Genomic DNA, 18,201 nt, shown 5'->3' with positions numbered 1-18,201 from the left:
TTTAGCTTTAAGAGAAAATGAACCACAGTTGACTTCAGCAATAGCAATCAATCACAGTCTTTCTGGTCTCTCTATACGTTTAAAGTCAATACTGATGGATAGAAATTGTCGCAATCACTGGATTTAGGCATTTAGGTTTCGACATTTAGTTTTTTTTCCAATGGCACTGATACTGTTAGAAATGTCATACTGTAGCTTCCACATTACACAACAAAAAGATGAGTTGAACCTGCCAGGACTGAAAAATTTTACTTTTAACTGAGACCAATCAAGCTGTTAAATACTTTTTTCCATTCTTTATAATCCTAATTTATTTTTTATTTAATTTTTTTGTGTAAAATATTGTGAATTGCAATTAAAAAAAAAAGTATCCATCTCTCTCAACTGACTCCATGTTTTCTGAGAACATTATTCCCAATGCGTAATCTTTATTACATAACATTACTGAACAAGCAAATGACACAAAAACACAGACATTCCAAATGCAAATACTGAAAAAAAGAAGAAAAGATATTTTAAGAAATTTCTCTGAGAATCCTGTCTTCAGGGAGAAACAAAGAACACAAAGCATTATTGCAGAGATTTTCTTTTTAACCATTTTAAGGAAAAGTCTGAAAGAGCAGTTAAAACATTCACCCACAAAGAAGCCACAACAAGAAGGGCAATAAAAAGAATGCTGAGAATCTTCAGACAAAATAGGGAGGAACGTATAGTTGCCATAAAGCTTTACAAAAAGAAATGCAAATGCACTCTCATTTTCTCCTTTGAAAACATTTGTTAGGAAGGTTTTAGTGTTCTTTTTCCAAAGTTCTTCCCCATAGGACACTATCTGCAGGTGAAGTTCAACAGTTCAGCACGCAACATAAGATCCAGAACAAAAGAAAGAAACATGAACGAAAAATGTATAAAACATCAAATAAGCAAAGCAAGAAATCACTTTGATCTCATGCATTTATCCAAAAATGAACATTTTGTGATCATTTACTCATCCTCATGTCGTTCCAAGCCAGTGTAACTTTCTTCTGTGCATCACAAATGAAGAAAATTTGAAGAATGTTTCCACTGTTTATGTCCATATAATGAAAGTCCATGCATTACAAAACAATCATTTTGACTTTGATTGTATGGACAAAAAAAAATATTGTGTTCCCCAGAAGAAAGCAAGTCAAACAGGTTTGGAGCAACATGGGGGTGGGTAAATGATAAGATAACTTTTATTTTTGGATAAACAGTCCTTTTAAAGAAATACATGAAAGTTTAAATATGTACCAACAGCAAACAAGTGGTTTAAAAAACCACTAGATGATTTACAGATTCCATATGTATTTGCAGTATGAAATTAAATGTTTTGGCATAGATTTATTCATTTTATCTTCATGTATACCTTAGCAAGATACTAATAATGTGATTTAATCATAGTTACATTCAAGAAAGGTGTTTGGGTACAAAAACAAATTTAATGAATCAATTCGCATAGGTTATGTCAAATATAATATTTCCGTAATTCAACATCAAGAAAACGTCTTGATGTCTCGACTGAACAAGCCAGGCAACAAAACAGGCAAAGAACTTTAGTTTTTAACAGCATTCTTAAATATTTTTTATGAAAACACCCAGAAATGTTTTCTTCCTTCTTGGTGGACTGTACAATGATTCACAAGAGGAACAGCTGATAAAAACACATCAATAATAGTAAAAAAGCAACCAGTCAAAAAAACGGGCAAACAAATGCATCTGATGCATAAATATCTCTCAACATAAGTGAGAAAGAGAAGATCTCCCCACTAAAACCTGAACTGATCTCTGTCATGATGGGCAGGTGGTTTAAAAGACACTGCCCAAGGCTGCTGGGGCTTCAAAACCTCCATCCAATCCCCTCTTCCTCCGACCACCTAAACGCTGACAGGTTTTAACCACTCTTGCAGTCATGAAGAATCCCAGCCAGGGTAGTGCCCCGCGGACTCTTATGTTTCCACGTCACCTCTACTTATCTCCTCCAGCTCCTTGGCAAGGCCTCGGATGGAAAGATCGTATACCACCTCCTCAATCTTCTTCAGATCGTACTTGAGCCCATCGTAGCGCTTGCGAAGATGGTCATTTTTTAAGTTGAGCAACCGAAAGCCAGAGTCAAGTTCATTGATGAAGTTTGAGATCCTAAGCGGACGTACATAGTCCCCTGCGGTCACGCTGTTAACTGCCAGCCTAGACTAAATGGAAAAAGATGCAACAGATACATTGTGCTTTTAACTTGATTCACATTCTTTACACTCTTGTCAAAGTTTGTTTCACATCAAAAAGGCAAAACAAAATCCACAATAAAGCCCAAAAGTGAATACCCTAACATTATTAGTGGGATGCATTACTTAACAATCTGAACACAAATAAGCTGAATTGTTGAATAAGTTGCCAATATAAGATGTTGACAAGCCAATAGTTTTGCTGCACAAAACTGAAGGGTTAGTTCACCCAAAAATGAAAATTATGCCATAAATTACTCACCCTCAAGTCATCCTAGATGTATATGACTTTTTTCTTTCAGACGAACCCAGTCGGAGTTATATAAAAAATTGTCTGGTTTATTTTAACTCAATTAATGCGTATTGGAGACGCGAACTGTTTCAAACGATTCAGTTCGATTTGGTGAACTGGTTCAAGAAGATCCAGTGATTCGTTCTCGAAACCGGATATTACACACTGCAGTGAACGCGCTCACAACAGACCCGGAAGAGAAGACGATGCTGAATAAAGTCGTAGTTTTTGCTATTTTTGGACCAAAATTTATTTTCGATGCTTCAAAAAATTCTAACTGACCCTGTGATGTCACATGGACTACTTTGAAGATGTTTTTATTACCTTTCTGGACATGGACAGTATACCTTACATACATTTTCAATGGAGGGACAGAAAGCTCTCGGACTAAATCTAAAATATCTTAAACTGTGTTCCGAAGATGAACGGAGGTCTCACGGGTTTGAAACAACATGAGGGTGAGTCATTAATGAGATAATTTCAATATTTGGGTGAACTAACCCTTTCCCTTTACTATTAAATTTTCTGTTGGACTGCAGAAAGATGCTAACTTTTCAATCTCCTATGTTACTGACTGTCCTGACGAAGTATGCACAGCAACAGGACACGACAAAGCGACTATGGCAAATCATTTTAACTTTTTGTCAGCACATCATAAATAGAACAAGGCATCAGTTGTATGTAAATCAATGTAATAAGCATTAGTACTGGGCCGCAGTGCAGCCGATAGAAACCCCAGCATTGACTGAGTGTCCGCGATCAGCTCCGGTGGCCGTAACACAGGCATTAATGTGCCGCAGACGCGTGCGTGGCGTGATGCGCAGATCAGCTCTAGTCTCTAACGTCACTGAATCTGCTGGACAAACTAAGTAGTTACACCATTCAGAAGCATTTAATCTGTGTTATATGTTCTATACATAAAAAAAAAAAATGTCGGGGGCATATTCGCTGATACCGATATATCAGCGACAGGCTCATATATATGTACGTAATAGGAGTGCAACGTCTTCAAAAGGGTTTGGTAATACATCATCGCACCACAGGCCCCACCCACTGGCGCTCATTCGCTTCAAATGCCCCTTTCATGCTATTTTGAATACTGCCTTCTGCCTTTCATGCAGTGTTTAATGTAGTTGTATATGACTGTACACGATCTGTAAACACCGAATGAGAGCACCGAGCTGCATCCAAAGCAAACAGATCTCATTATAATCATTGACACTTTCTACGCTGAATACTAGGGATGGGCGTTTTCCGGAAATATCACATTCAAATATTTACTCACAAAAAACGAATATTCGTTTATCTAAATTAAGTTTAATGAGACAGACGTTATTTTTCAGCAACATTTATTGTTTCCGTCATTTTTTATTATTTATTTACCTTTATTTAACCAGGAAAGTACTCGTTGAGATTAAAAATCTCTTCTTCAAGAGTGTCCTGGCCAAGATAGGCAGTAGTACAACCATACATACAACACAGAATACACATAACATAACAAGCTTACACACAATAAGCTTGAACATTACACATCGTATTTTGTAGCTGAAAACCTTTAACAAATCGTGCAAACAAACAAAAGTACAGATTAAAAAAAAAAAAAGTGAACAAAGAAAAAACGTAAAGCAGCCTGCAGCAATTAGGCTATTGTACAGAGTGCACTTAACTTTGAAACTTTGAAACTGTCAGCAAATATTTTACATTTTTTCTATTGTTTTACATGTTCTTGTTTAGAAACACAGGCATGTAAACGTGATCGGGGGAAAGTCGGCTCCTTAGTCTGTTAACAATAAGGCCGGCCGCGGAGAAAACACGCTCTGACGGCACAGACATTGGCGGGACTCAAAAATAACGGTGTGCTAAGAGACTAAGTTTTGTGAAGCGCTTCTTGTTTTCGTTTCACCACTGAATGGGATCCTCATCTGGTGGAATACATGGCTCCAGCAAGAACTGTTCCCACTCGTCTCGGCTGGACTCTGTGTAATCATCGCTGAAGAACTTGCTCAGCCTTTTCCGACGAGTGAACATTGCATCCTCTTCATCGTTGGTGGCGGCGGCTGCATCCACACCTACACCACTTGCATCAAGGAAAATGTTCTGATAATGTTCAAAAAAGTTTTTTTTTCTTACTTCTCTCATGTTTTTCATCAAGAAACCTGAGATGTTTGTGCCGAGGGTCTAGACGCCAGAAGAGGAGTTTTCACTGCATTCTCCAAGTTAGCGGTGTTTCGATGCTTGAGAGATGCCGCAACAATGTTCTTGAATTCGGTCACTTTCTGTGATTCTCCACGGCATACTTGAAGTACTGTAGAAGACCGCAGTTCTTATTCATTCATTAATTATTTTTTGCTTGCATACTGTGACGAGTGGGGCGGGGCCGAGGGACATGGGAGCGAGGCCGGTGGAGTGATTGGAGATGAGCTACACCTGTTCGACCCGCCGGTCTCGAGGCCCATGGAGGAGATGGAAGGATATAAAACTGGAGCGACGACAGTGAAGGACGAGAGAGGACCAGGTTGGTTTTTAGTTGTGTTTTGGTTTTATTTGAGCGCACCAGTCATCCGTGAGGGGCTGGTGCGCTGTTTTGTGTTTATCTTGCTTTATTAAAATGTATTTTGATTATCCGCCGGTTCCCGCCTCCTTCTTGCCGAAGTTTAGCAAGGTTTAATCATTACAGTGGTGCCGAAGCCCGGGAGAAGGAGGGACGCGCTGCTGAAGATCCCTCGCCGCTGTGGTGAATCCGCGGTGCCATCGAGCTGGCGAGGAGTGTGCCGCCATGGACGCTCGAGGCGGTGGGCTGGAGCGAGTTGCCGGGGACGGGCGAGCTCGCTACCGGCCGCCCACGATGTGGAGAGACGGCTGCCGTCCGTGAGGGAGCGGAGGAGTCGGCGCCGTTCGCCAGGTGGCCGGAGCCTGCTGCCATCCGCCGGAACGGGGAGGAGCAGGGAACGGGGGACTCCTGCCGGCTGCCCAAAACCGGAGGAGCCGTCGCCGTTCACCGGGCGGCGGAGGAGTGTCGTGCCGTCCGCCGAGGGCCGTCCAGTGCCACCGCCAGGCACCGCGGAGGAGATCACCCAGCTGGTGGAGGGCCGAGCAGCAGTGCGTCTGGGAACCGGATTTTTATTTATTTTTTCTCCTCTCTCCACTCTCTCGTCTCTGTCGCTCCTCCTTCCATCTCCTTTTCTCTCGCCTCGCCTGTCCTACCCCCAGGTTCCCGCAGGTCCCCGTGAGCGGTCCCCCCCGGAGGGAGGGGGGGGGGGGGGAGTAGAGCGCAGTCTCGGGAGTACCCCCCGGCCTGCGAGGGGCGATGGGGGTATGTGACGAGTGGGGCGGGGCCGAGGGACATGGGAGCGAGGCCGGTGGAGTGATTGGAGATGAGCTACACCTGTTCGACCCACCGGTCTCGAGGCCCACAGAGGAGATGGAAGGATATAAAACTGGAGCGACGACAGTGAAGGACGAGAGAGGACCAGGCCTGGGCTTTTAGTTGTGTTTTGGTTTTTATTTGCGCGCACCAGTCGTCCGTGAGGGGCTGGTGCGCTGTTTTGTGTTTATTTTGCTTTATTAAAATGTTGTTTGATTGTGCGCCGGTTCCCGCCTCCTTCTTCCCGATGATAGGAAGTCTTTTATCATTACACATACATTTTCAAATATGCCGTGGAAAATCACAGAAACTTTTTTTTTCTTTTCTTTTTTATGGCAAGCAAAAATATAGCGAAATTCGAATATCATTTTTATTTATCGAATAATTAGAGCAGAACGAATATTTGAATGTTCGACTATCCGTGCACACCCCTACTGAATACAGTAAAAAGATACTAATTCCATTTCTGACAAACTCCACGCACTTGATTCTGCTGACAACAGGACAAATGGAAGAGTAAAGTAAGTTCATACGGATTGTATGGGTACGGGTTTAAACAGCTTGTCTGGGTCTCTGTACAGTCATCAAAATGTTCTGAGCATCAGAAACAAGTGGGTGGTTTAATTTTAATTGACAGTTACTCATGTGCAATAATGAGGGGAAGTTGATATTGTTTCCTATGTAATGAAAGCAGTCAATTAAACAGTGGCTGTTTAATGAGAAGCATTAAAGGACCCCCCCTTAAAAATGTATAATTTCAGAAAGAAGGTCAGAATGAGAGTTGCAAATAAGCATATTTCTGCATATTACTTATTATAAGTGAACTTCAAGAAACATATTCAAATAAAATAATCCATGTCATGACCCCTTTAATGTTCATGGCAGCGCAAATATTTAAATACAGTAGCGCATAAATTATTACTAGTTTGAATACATTTGAGAAAGAAAAAAAAACACTTACCAGCTCACTGGCCAAAATAAGAACTCCAGCTAGATAGTCTTCCACATCCAAATGAAACCCTTTTTCTCTGTCGACTTCAACTGCGTATTTGTAAAATAGAATTAATCTACTACAGTCTCACACAAGTATTAAAATGTATACATAAACATGACCATTACATACTGCCAAGTATTTCTGCCACGTCCTCGCGTGTAACCAAGGACTCGCTTTCCAGGTACACCACAAAAGCAGCAAGGAAGGCAAGTCGTTGAAAAACAAATCTCCAGTGTTCATGATACCTATGGAAAAGTGAGGATGTGTCAGGTTTTAATATAATTATAAAGGCTAGAAGCATGATCATTTAATCACTAATGGAAAGAAGAATAGTGTAAGAGGCATTTACACTGACCGATAGTACTGTTCAACAGGGAACTTAGTTTTCAGCTCTCCAGTGTGGTTTCTTACAGTGCAGAACAGCTCTCTGGCCTTTAGAGACTTGCTGGGAACTGGAGGAGGGAATGAAAACGTATTCTAAAAAAATATATGTAGACCAAAAGACTTGGATCAGTTATTTTAACTTACTGTCTTTGAAACCACTGGGTTGATGGACACTTTGAAGAACAGTGAGGATCTCTCTCGCTGTCTGCTCAAGAACTTGGACAACTTTTCTTATGTCCTACAAGAAGAGCACAGAAAGATGAGTGAGCCAAGAGCTCAAATGGATTGAAAACAGCAAAAATTCAAAAAGAGATCAGCAGAACATTCTGTCTAGACTTCAACATCTGTTGTACCTCATCATGTCTAATTCATAATGTCCTGTGAAAGCATAACTACGGATGTTACTGATAAAGCAATATTCTATGCAGAGGTTCTGCGACAAATGCATAACAGTTTAAATGGACTTCACGTTGCTACTTAACCTTTTTTTCAGGTAAGTTATTTTACGTTTCCGAAAGCCAGTTTAGGTGTCAGTGCTGTTGTGTACCTCTCGAATATCTTGATCGGCACTCAAAAATCCTTGGATATAGCTAAACATCTCCGTTACAGACATCTTCAAACGTGCAGGCGTGTGCGTCGCTCTTTGCTGTGACCAGCTGTTCCAAACATGCACTGTTTGGATAACGAAAGGATGTAAACAGAGACTGTTTATTAATTGTCGTGCTCGCGAAACAAACAGCATGCAGTCATCCGCATGCACGTTAACATCTGTCCCTTGGCAAACCAAAGCTAAAGGTGCATGTCCGCCACCTACTGGTCTGGAGTGTGAAACGTACACGGTTTAGCTATGAACTATTAGATAAAAACTGGAACATCTGATGTCTTTCCCTTTCATAGGCTAATCACATTAAAACAACATGCTCACATATGTCCCTGCTCAGTTTTGTCTCATTACAATGATGTAATGCTAGTCTCTAGACGCCCAAGTCTCTGCTCAAATTCAACTCAATCATTTTTATTCAGTTGCTTTTTAATCGTTAAGAAAAAAGTAAAATACATAAATACATAAACCTGTGCTGAGCTGCCAAAGCTGAAAAATAGAGTACATTATAAATACCTAGGACTTTATAAGAATAGCTAAGTAAAAATACATATGAATTTTGTATTGTTTTTTCACAATGTTGATTTAGCTGTTCTATCTGTGGTCTCATCTTTCATATTTTTCCAGACACCTTCACTGTTCAATCATTTGGAAAATTAAATCTAATAATAATAATACATTAAAAAATGGGTGTATTAAAAAAAATCATTATATAGATGCAATTATACAAGAAATTGTGAGTAAGAAATCTGTTAAGTAAAGTATGTGTTACAAAACAGTGTAGATTGTTCGTGCTTTTTAGCCTAATTTAAGCAGATGAGAGATAAATAAATACTTCAAGATAAATCACTAATGCAAAGCAGTTACTCAGAGCTATCAGCAGCAAAGCAACCAAAATCACAAGAATAGACAATGGCCGTAATTAAAAATAAATAAATAAATAAGAGAGAGAGAGACTGAGTTGGACAACTGCTTTTATAATAACAAACGTATTATCAAGAACATGTATAGACCTCGGATAAATATTTTATTCCTCTTTTTTATGCGTTGCATATGTCTTTTTTAAAGAGTCTTTTTTAAAGTCTTGTCACATATTTATTATACATGTTCGTAGAAATACTATCTCTAGCATCACTCCACTATGCTGTCAGTGAGAGTGTGGCTTTATCGTAAAACCTAATGTGCTGCCTAGTTAGACCGCATTTCCTACATCACAAACATGCCGAGCTTTCCATACCGTTTTAAATGCCCTGCCATGCTGTCTTGGTAGACTGCAAACTATGGATTTAAACCCTAAACCCTAGTATTTAAACCCAACCCTAAACTTACACCTTACAATATTAAAAATAGCAATAATTGAGATTTAAAGTGTGAGAAAAATTACGCTATATTAATGTGCGCATGCCCAGTAGTTTCTGCTGAATGCCATGATCGAGCCTTAACCGCCGTCAGCAGCTCTGATTGAGTTCAGCTTTGTGACTTTCGTCTCACTGCAGCAGAATCAAATGAACGCCTTCATTTCACTTTCTACCAGGCATGACCGCCCTGAAATGATGCAGTATTTAGAAATCCCATCCTTACGAGACATGGATACCATTCACAGGAAAATATTAAAGGAGTGAATAACTGTTACCGAGAGCATTATTTTATACCGATCCGGATCGTTAGCTTAGCGGGCTAACAGCTAACAGCAGATAGATTTTCAGCCTCTGCTGCCGGGTGGTGAAGCCCGAGGCCCGACACCAGCGATGGGAATCATTTTCACAAAATTATGGAGGCTTTTTAACCACCAAGGTACGTAAAACGGTATATCCATAAGTATAATTTTGTCATATTCAATTTAAGTGGATTTTTACTAGCTAGGAAGTGTCTCCTAACGTGCTGCTGTAGTTTCGTTTTAAAACGGCGATGGTGGTGTTTATATACGACTTAAATATGTATTAACATGTTGTAAATACAGAAATATTCTTTGAACGTATGTCATTACATTAAACAGTCGATAAGGCTTCAATACGTCTGGCTAAGATGGTCCAGGACTGGCTGTTGACAGGTACACTGCTGTCAGGTTCAGTCTCTGTTTATATGGAGGTTGGAGCCCTGATTTATATCTTCAAACCTTGTGACGCCCTTATGTTATTTTCATGTAAGAATAAATGTGGTGGTACATATATTTGTTAGCATTTTGGGGTAAATATGGGTATTCAATTCCCCTAGGCAACGATGTATGGTTTTATGTACTCTTTTTAGTCTAATATAATGAGGTATGGTTTCATGGACTGTATTTAGTTTGGTATTAATAAAAAATAAAACCAAACAACTCACCAGTTTTGGATATATCAATATAAAGTAAATGTGAAAGCAAGTTGTCAGCACTAAGAATAGATTAACCTGCTTATTCACCAGGAGGTACCCTATGAATCAAAAAGTGAAACACCCATTGCAGCACTCTTTGCTTTTTTTAAGCCAGATCATCCCCTGCCATTGTGCATGCTGGGCATTTTGCAGTTCAGGTCAGCCTGTGTGTCTCTGACGGTGGTGTAATCCTCAAAGCACTTGGGTTTGTGTCAGCACACGTCCATGTGATAGCCAGTGGTCTCTCATTTATTATAAATGGTGTGAGATATCCATAAAGCATAATCTTGTTTGAAAGATTTGCACACCAGTGTATAGGCCATTGAGCGTGTTCAAATTGTAACATAACCCAGTGGAACATTTCTCTTCCGTTCTCACCTTACTCATTAGCTGAACAGATCATTGTGATATGGGTGAGCATTGTAACATGAGAGCTGGAGTCTGTTGCCTACAGTCAGATGCAGTAGTAGCACTAAAGGCGACTTACTATTGTTCTACACTTAATGGTCTGTACAATTTTTAATGTTTTTGAAAGTCTCGTATGCAGTAAAAAAAATAATATTGTGAAATAATAAAAAAAAAGTGTAAATGTATTTTAAAATGTTATTTATTAATTTAAAGGTAAGTCATCATGACTCCAGTCTTCTGTGTCTTGATCCTCCAGAAATCATTCTAATATGCTGATTTGATGCTAAAGAAAAATTATACCTAATTAAATACCTATTATTATTAATATTGAAAACCCTTTTGCTGCTTTTTATTTTTGTGAAAACTGATATTTTCACATAAATTAGTATTTATGTGAAATAGAAATCTTTTGTAACATTTAATATCTCTTTACTCTCACTTGTGATCAATTTAAAGCATCCTTGCTAAATAAAAGCTTGCTAAAAATGCTTTGTTTCTGCATCAAACAGCAGCACTGACACACACAAGTGCTCAAATTCTTTCAAAACATTTTATGCAATAGACAGAAGTGATAAGATGATATAATCAGAGCCTGTGAACGGGTCGTAGCCCTTCTTGCATGCTTTGTACCCCTTTGATTTTTCTCTGCTTATTCCTCAGTTTCATGTCTGGTCTTGTTCAGGTTCGTATGAAACTTTCCAGGAACAAACTTTTAGAATGCAAGAGTAAGGTTTCTTTGAAATGTTTGTCAGTCTTTGGCTTGGGATTATTGCCACTGAAAATGAAACCCTGCACTGTGACAAACCAGCTTTGTTTTAGTTTCAGCTTTGCGTCACTTTTGTATATTTATGTAGTGTTAATGCCTTACAAATGAAACATTTTTCTTTGATGTATTGAATATTGTTGCTGTGACCTCTACAAATAATCTAACTGATGTCACAGACTGAAGTTGTCTGGCTGGTTGTATAGATTATTAGCTGTTGAAATTGCACAAATGACTTGTGTCTTGGGAGCATAAACTAGAATAGTGTGAAAATTACACACACCATATTTCAGAGTTTTTCAAGTGAAAATAGAAAAAACATGTATTAAAGCTGGATAATTTACAAATACCATTGCTTTTTCTTTTTCAAACTTTTGACAGTGTGACTCAAGCCACCTTTTTAAATGTAAATGTCAACACAGTTGTATATTTGAATGTGATACACACCTCATGTTTGTCCTATTTAGCCATGATCTTTTTTACTACAAATGCAGGGACTTGGTATTAAGCTATTTTGTATGTTCATGTGAATAAAAGGAATGAGAAAGCAAAACACTTCATTGGAGTATTAAAACGCATACATTACATTTACAATACACCCTAACCTTTGGACCCTCTTTGTCATATGAATGTTTAGCTGATATGATCATATCAGCTTTAAACTCTGAGTGTCATCAGTTTCACAGTGTCTTGGTAAAAGCATCGCTTTGGCAATCTTTTATTTGAGCTTTTCCTCTTTTGTTTGTTATTTTCAAATTAAATGCCCTAAGTTAACAAGAGCAAGACTATAAGAAAAGATTATATCTACAGAATGGTCTTTTGAGAGTTCTCTTTTCAGTGTCAGTGTCCTGAAAAAGTACATTGGTCTATCTAGTGTGCATACTTGTGACTCATGGGCTGTTTACATGATGTTTTCAGCCAAAACCGGGAAACTTTTTATGCATTTTTACTCGTTTATTCGTTTACATGACAATGGCATTTTGGGGACTGAAAAATAATCTGAAAATGGGTTTTAAAGTGCAAGTTTTTGAAAACAGCACCATTATCGTTTCCGTGTAAGCACCCAATATTGGAATCTTTGAAAACGGTGACGTCATGTGCGTGTGTAGTACGTGTTAGGTGTGTAGACATGCGCAGTGTGTCGATTTTAAAGGCAAGTGCGTACAAACATACACAACAATGGCGGAGTACATGGTACTGTTGTTGCTGCTCAAGCGTTTGCTAATGTTTCTTCAGCAAAATGTGGATTTACTTCCAATATTACTACCAATATTACTACCAATATTACAACCAACAGCAGAGATGCATCATATACAACATAATCGTCACTTTCCTTCCTACAGGTACTGTTTACTAACAAGGTGACAGTGCAAACTACTGGTCTGGCAGCGATTTTGGCCATTTTTGCAGATATGTGTAATGAGAATCATTTTGCAAGGGAAAAACGTTTCCTTTTTTGACTACACCATTGTCGTGTAAATGTAGCCTCATTTTCCAGTACATCTAAATGGGTGTGTCTGAATATGCTTGAATACCAATTGCAGGTCTGTAGTACGTCTATTCATGGTGTTGACCGTGATAATAGGTAGTCTTTCCTCTTTAGTTTCTTTCTCTTTATTCTCCAATTCATATTTTCTGTCAGTTAGGTTCAGGGCGTCTTGTAATTGATGACCTATAATGAGAGAATTCAGAATATTTCTAAACTGGTTCATTCAGTTGTTTTCAGACTATTGCGGTTATAGCTCAGTCATATTCAGGCATCACGTATGACAAATTTATCGTTTGGTTGTATTTTTGTCACGTTAGTTTCAGCAGATAAGAATCACAGCAAGTGTTCAAATGTTTCCCCACATCCTGTTTGTGGATGCTGATTTCATTTCTCCTTTTCTATTTAATGGTTTTATCCAAATTGTTATTGCATTAATTTTTTTAATTTATTATACTTTTATTATATTATATGTGATGCAAAGCTGAATTTTTAGGATCATTATCACATGATCCTTTAGAAATTATTCTAATATGATGATTCATTGTTGGAAACTGCTTAATATTTTTTCAGAACATGTGATACTTTTTTAGGATACTTTGATGAATAAAAAGTTAAAAAAAAGAAAAAAGAAAAAAAAGAACATGTTTTTAAAATATAAATATTTTGTAATAACAATATACACTACTGGTCAGTATTTTGGGGTCAATAATTTCTTTTCTTTCTTTTTTTTTAATAAAATCAATACTTTTATTCAGCAAGGTGGTGTTAAATTGATAAAGTGATAGTAAAGAAAATATATTATTAGAATATATATTAGAATTTTTATTTTTATTTTGAATAAATGCAGTTCTTTTTAATCTTTTATTCATCAAATATATTAGACAGCAGAACTGTTTCCAACACTCATAATAAATCAGAATATTAGAACGATTTCTAAATGATCATGTGATAGACTGGATGTTACATGTGACACTGAAGGCTGGAGTAATGATGCTGAAAATTCAGCTTTGCATCACAGGAATAAATTATTATTTTAAAGTATATTCAAATAGAAAACTATTATTTTAAGTTGTAATAATATTTCACAATATTACTGTTTTTTCTGTATTTTTGATCAAATAAATGCAGGCTTGATGAGCAGAAGAAACTTCTTTCAAAAACATTAAAAACAGTAATGTTTCCAAACTTTTGGTCTGTACTGTGTGTATATATCCTGATTATACAGCTGGCCAAAATGAGTCTAATTAACATCAGTACTTTATCAAATCATGCTTTGTGTAGGTATAAAACAGTTCCTTTAAGGGCAGGAGCTGGGCTGGATCTATTGGTCTCAAGTCTAAAGCAAGTTTGAGACATGCAGCATGTTTTACTGTGTGGGTTTGGCCATTATTCTGTTCTTTTAGATCTGCTCAGTTCCTTGTTATTGTGAGAAGACTTTGACTTCACCCATTATAAGTACTGAGGTACTGTAGTGTATAGGATGATACCTTGCTCAATAACACGTTCAAATATCGGTTTTACAAATGTTTGTGTATTAAAGATGGTAAAAAGAAAGATGAATGGCTGATGAAGTTTTCTTCTGATGAAGAAAAGATGAAGTGTTTTCCGAAACATTTAACAGTCTTTCTGTTTTTCTGCCAGAGCACAAAGTCATTATTGTCGGGCTGGACAATGCAGGAAAGACCACCATACTTTATCAGTTGTAAGTATTGCACTAAATTATAAATCTAGCAGTCCATTCTTGATTTAAGCAGTTAAAAACAATAATATTATTATTAATTAATATAATTTAGAATAACTGTTTTATTTGAATATATTTTAATACATCATTTATTCCTGTGATGTCACTGAATTTCCAGAAGCCATTACTGCAGTCTTTAGTGTCACGTGATCCTTCAGAAATCCCTCTAAAATGCTGATATTGAAAACAGTTGTGCTTCTTAATATTTTTGTGGAAATTGTAATACTTCTTTTTATGTTTCTTTCACGTATAAACATTCAAAAGCACAGCATTTATTTAAAATAGAAACCTTTTGTAACATTATAAATGTCTATACTGTCACTTTTGATCAATTTTGATTTCTTCAAAAACACACACGATTACACAATGGTATGATTGTGTCATGCAAATTACAGTTTTATTTGAGGTGTTTTCATTTTTGACAACACCATTTGTTGTTCTTTTCATGCTCATGTCATTTTTGTAATCTCCAGCTCTATGAATGAGGTGGTGCACACTTCACCCACTATAGGCAGCAATGTGGAAGAGATTGTGGTCAATAATACACATTTCCTTATGTGGGACATTGGAGGACAGGAATCACTACGCTCCTCTTGGAACACTTACTACACTAACACAGAGGTAGGTGCTCTGAGACAGCTGTAAAGTTATCAGGAATTATAAAGAGAGCGTCTCATCAACACGTTTGTCCTGTTGTGTAGTTTGTGATCGTGGTCGTGGACAGCACAGACAGAGAGAGGATCTCAGTGACCAGAGAGGAGCTCTACAGAATGTTAGCCCATGAGGCGAGTATATGTATATCACTATGAGAAGCTGGTACTGCTTGAGTCTTCATACACACATCTTTGCTGAAAGGATTGTTCTGAGAATGTCTGGTTTTCTCTTCTGTGTCATCACACTACATGATTTCCTTTCCACTTTTCTCTTCATTAGGATCTGAAAAAAGCTGGTTTGTTGATTTTCGCCAACAAGCAAGATGTGAAGGGTTGTATGACAGTTGCTGAGATTTCCCAGAGTCTTCAGCTTACCTCTGTCAAAGACCACCAGTGGCACATCCAGGCCTGCTGTGCTCTCACTGGAGAAGGGTAAGGCCACAGAAACCTATAGAGCCACATGAAAAACATGCAATACAAAGGTCCACTTAAATTATTTTTTTCTCTCTCTCCATTAGAAGAGATGTAATGAGTCACAGATTGTGTAAAAGTCTGCTGTTCTAGTCCTTTTGGCTGAAAATAGTACTAGCATCAATAGAAGTTATGAATCAGTATTAGATATCTAAAAGCTGCATAGACCGCAATTACCATGAAACAAATGCAGACATGTCCTTGTGTTTCCAGCACATGCTTGTTTTATTAAAATATCAAGAACTTTGAAACTATAACTTTGGAGCTATGGCCATTATTGTCATTGACAATAATGTCGTAATTTAATAATGTTTGAATTTTTGGGTTATAATTTTTGCTTTTTATCTAGACATTTTTACTTTGCCAGTTTGACTTATAGGTAATATAACAACGTTCAAAATTATGAGTATAAATAACTGAGAAATTCTTTATTTAAAAAAAAAATTGAAATCGAGAAGTCAAAATGGTGACAAAATGTTAAAATGAGAGAAACCATCATTTATGAAAAATGTAAGACATTGGCAGTCGTTATGATATAAAAAGTAGAAATGTTCAATTTAAGTCAAATTTATGATATGCTATCTCAGTTTTGATTTCGGTGTCATTATGATTTGCCAAAGCATGACTTGTTTCTTATTTAGTGGAAATGAGCTTTCGTAGACAACCCTGTCTAAAGCAAAATTTCACAAAATGTATCGAAGCAAATTCAAATTGTACCCTTTCCAAATCTATTCTGACTGGTCTGTGGATGCATACAGATACCAGAATGCACAGAAAATTGTCGAAAATAAGTTTAAAGCTGTAATGTGATCCAGAAAGTATGAGTGGACATCAATGTTTGCTGAAAAGACTCAAATTCACTTGTTTTATGGCCAAGGTCATTAGTTCTGACAGACAGAAAGCACAAATTTCTGTCTTTGGCCAATTTACAGAAAGAAAGAAATTAAAAAGGAGCATTGTTAACTGGCTGAGCTGAATGTCTCTTTCCTGTCTGCAGGCTCTGCCAGGGTCTAGAATGGATGATGTCACGACTGCGAGTAAGATGACCTTTGACCTCAGATACCAGTGTGCTCTCTGTATCTTTCCAACCGAACGTGGAGGCCGAGGGTCGCTCACTGTGAAGGTGTCCCAGCGACGTCACCAAAACTTGTCTGATTAATTTATTACAGATTATTGAAAACTGTGAACAGACAATTTGCAGCTAACTAAAAAAGTCAGGACTTGCGAGACCGCATAAACCCAGTGTTTTTCTTCACGAATGGCTATTGAAAGAGGAATAGGGTGACACAGACCTTGGACTAAGAGGAATTGTCCCTAGCTGAGCGGAACCCTACCTGGAGTGGCCTCACTGCTTTGCTCAGCTAGCTGACATGGTGTTTCCCGGTGTGTACAGTCCAGTATTTTCATTAACCTTGTGCCTGCACCTGACTCTCTGTTACCTCTGGACTGAGGAGACACATTACCATGCAAGAGGAGACTGCACTCATGTATAATACAACTCAATAAAGTGTTTATATCTGTCATGACAGACGTTTCACACTTTAATTCTCTACAGATTTCCCCCCACAGAGCTTTAAGGACTGTCAAAATGTACAAGGCTGAACTATAAGGTTATTTGTTACAGCTCCTTTGCTACCTCCAGGGGGCGACAGATAGTTTGAAAGTAAACTTCTCATTTTAATTGTTAAAAAGGAATTTAATTTGTTTAATTGTTCAACTTAAGAAAAAAATCATAGTTTTTCAGTACATACAACAGCCCATACACATAATATAATAAGAGTATTTATAGTGGAAAAACATTTTTCCACTATAAAGAACCTTTTGTGCAATGGAAAGGATCTGTGGATGTTAAATGTTTTTCAGTGAACCATCGATGCCAATAAAGAACCTTTATTTTTAAGAGTGTAGTTAAATTTAAATGTAAAGAGAAAGTGTTTTATTATTATTATTATTTAAAATGTTTTTAATGTGGATAGATTATTTTTGTAATTGAATTTGGTATCACTGGTAGCAAACACAAAAGACTTTAAAACTTAAAATATTTTGCTTGAAATCTGATCAAGGAATATGTAAATATGGCATCAATGCCAAAATAAATAGCAGGTACCACTGTTCAGGATATTTGAGCAGCTTTTAGAAAAAAGATGTTTATTTAACCTTCTTACCTTATTTAGTGGTAAGTGTTCTTTATATAAGCCATTAATTGGTATTGTTGAGCTGTTATGCTGCTCCTCTCCACAATGAAGAGTCCTTGACCCTCGACTGACTCTTTCCAAAAGATGATCTCATGCAGAACATCAGTGCCTAATAATGTGAGATACCATTACCTGATAGTTATATTTGTATCTATCTGAAGCAGGACAACACATGGATGAGGCTGTTAATACTCATAAACTCTCAGTGTACTTGTTATATATATATATATATATATATGTGTGTGTGTATGTGTGTA

The 18,201-nt window shown here is 37.5% G+C and overlaps 2 protein-coding genes across 2 annotated transcripts; one reads left to right on the top strand and one right to left on the bottom strand.

Moving 5' to 3' along the window:
• Window positions 1–685: 685 nt before the first annotated feature.
• Window positions 686–8,089, bottom strand: LOC132152899 (translin-like). Its single transcript, XM_059561869.1, has 6 exons — window positions 7,819–8,089; window positions 7,416–7,509; window positions 7,243–7,339; window positions 7,017–7,132; window positions 6,855–6,934; window positions 686–2,207 (listed from the first exon to the last, which is right to left on the bottom strand). Exons 1-6 carry the CDS (start codon window positions 8,011–8,013, stop codon window positions 1,965–1,967), a joined length of 825 nt encoding a protein of 274 aa, XP_059417852.1. The 5' UTR covers window positions 8,014–8,089; the 3' UTR covers window positions 686–1,964.
• A 1,202-nt stretch (window positions 8,090–9,291) lies between these two features.
• On the top strand, window positions 9,292–17,275 carry LOC132152905 (ADP-ribosylation factor-like protein 5A). Its single transcript, XM_059561886.1, has 6 exons — window positions 9,292–9,666; window positions 14,526–14,586; window positions 15,099–15,246; window positions 15,327–15,410; window positions 15,559–15,710; window positions 16,747–17,275. Exons 1-6 carry the CDS (start codon window positions 9,621–9,623, stop codon window positions 16,793–16,795), a joined length of 540 nt encoding a protein of 179 aa, XP_059417869.1. The 5' UTR covers window positions 9,292–9,620; the 3' UTR covers window positions 16,796–17,275.
• Window positions 17,276–18,201: the final 926 nt, after the last annotated feature.

This window comes from Carassius carassius, chromosome 11, assembly GCF_963082965.1.
Source record: "Carassius carassius chromosome 11, fCarCar2.1, whole genome shotgun sequence".
NCBI lineage: Eukaryota > Metazoa > Chordata > Actinopteri > Cypriniformes > Cyprinidae > Carassius > Carassius carassius.
This window is presented reverse-complemented; position numbering and strand designations above follow the sequence as displayed.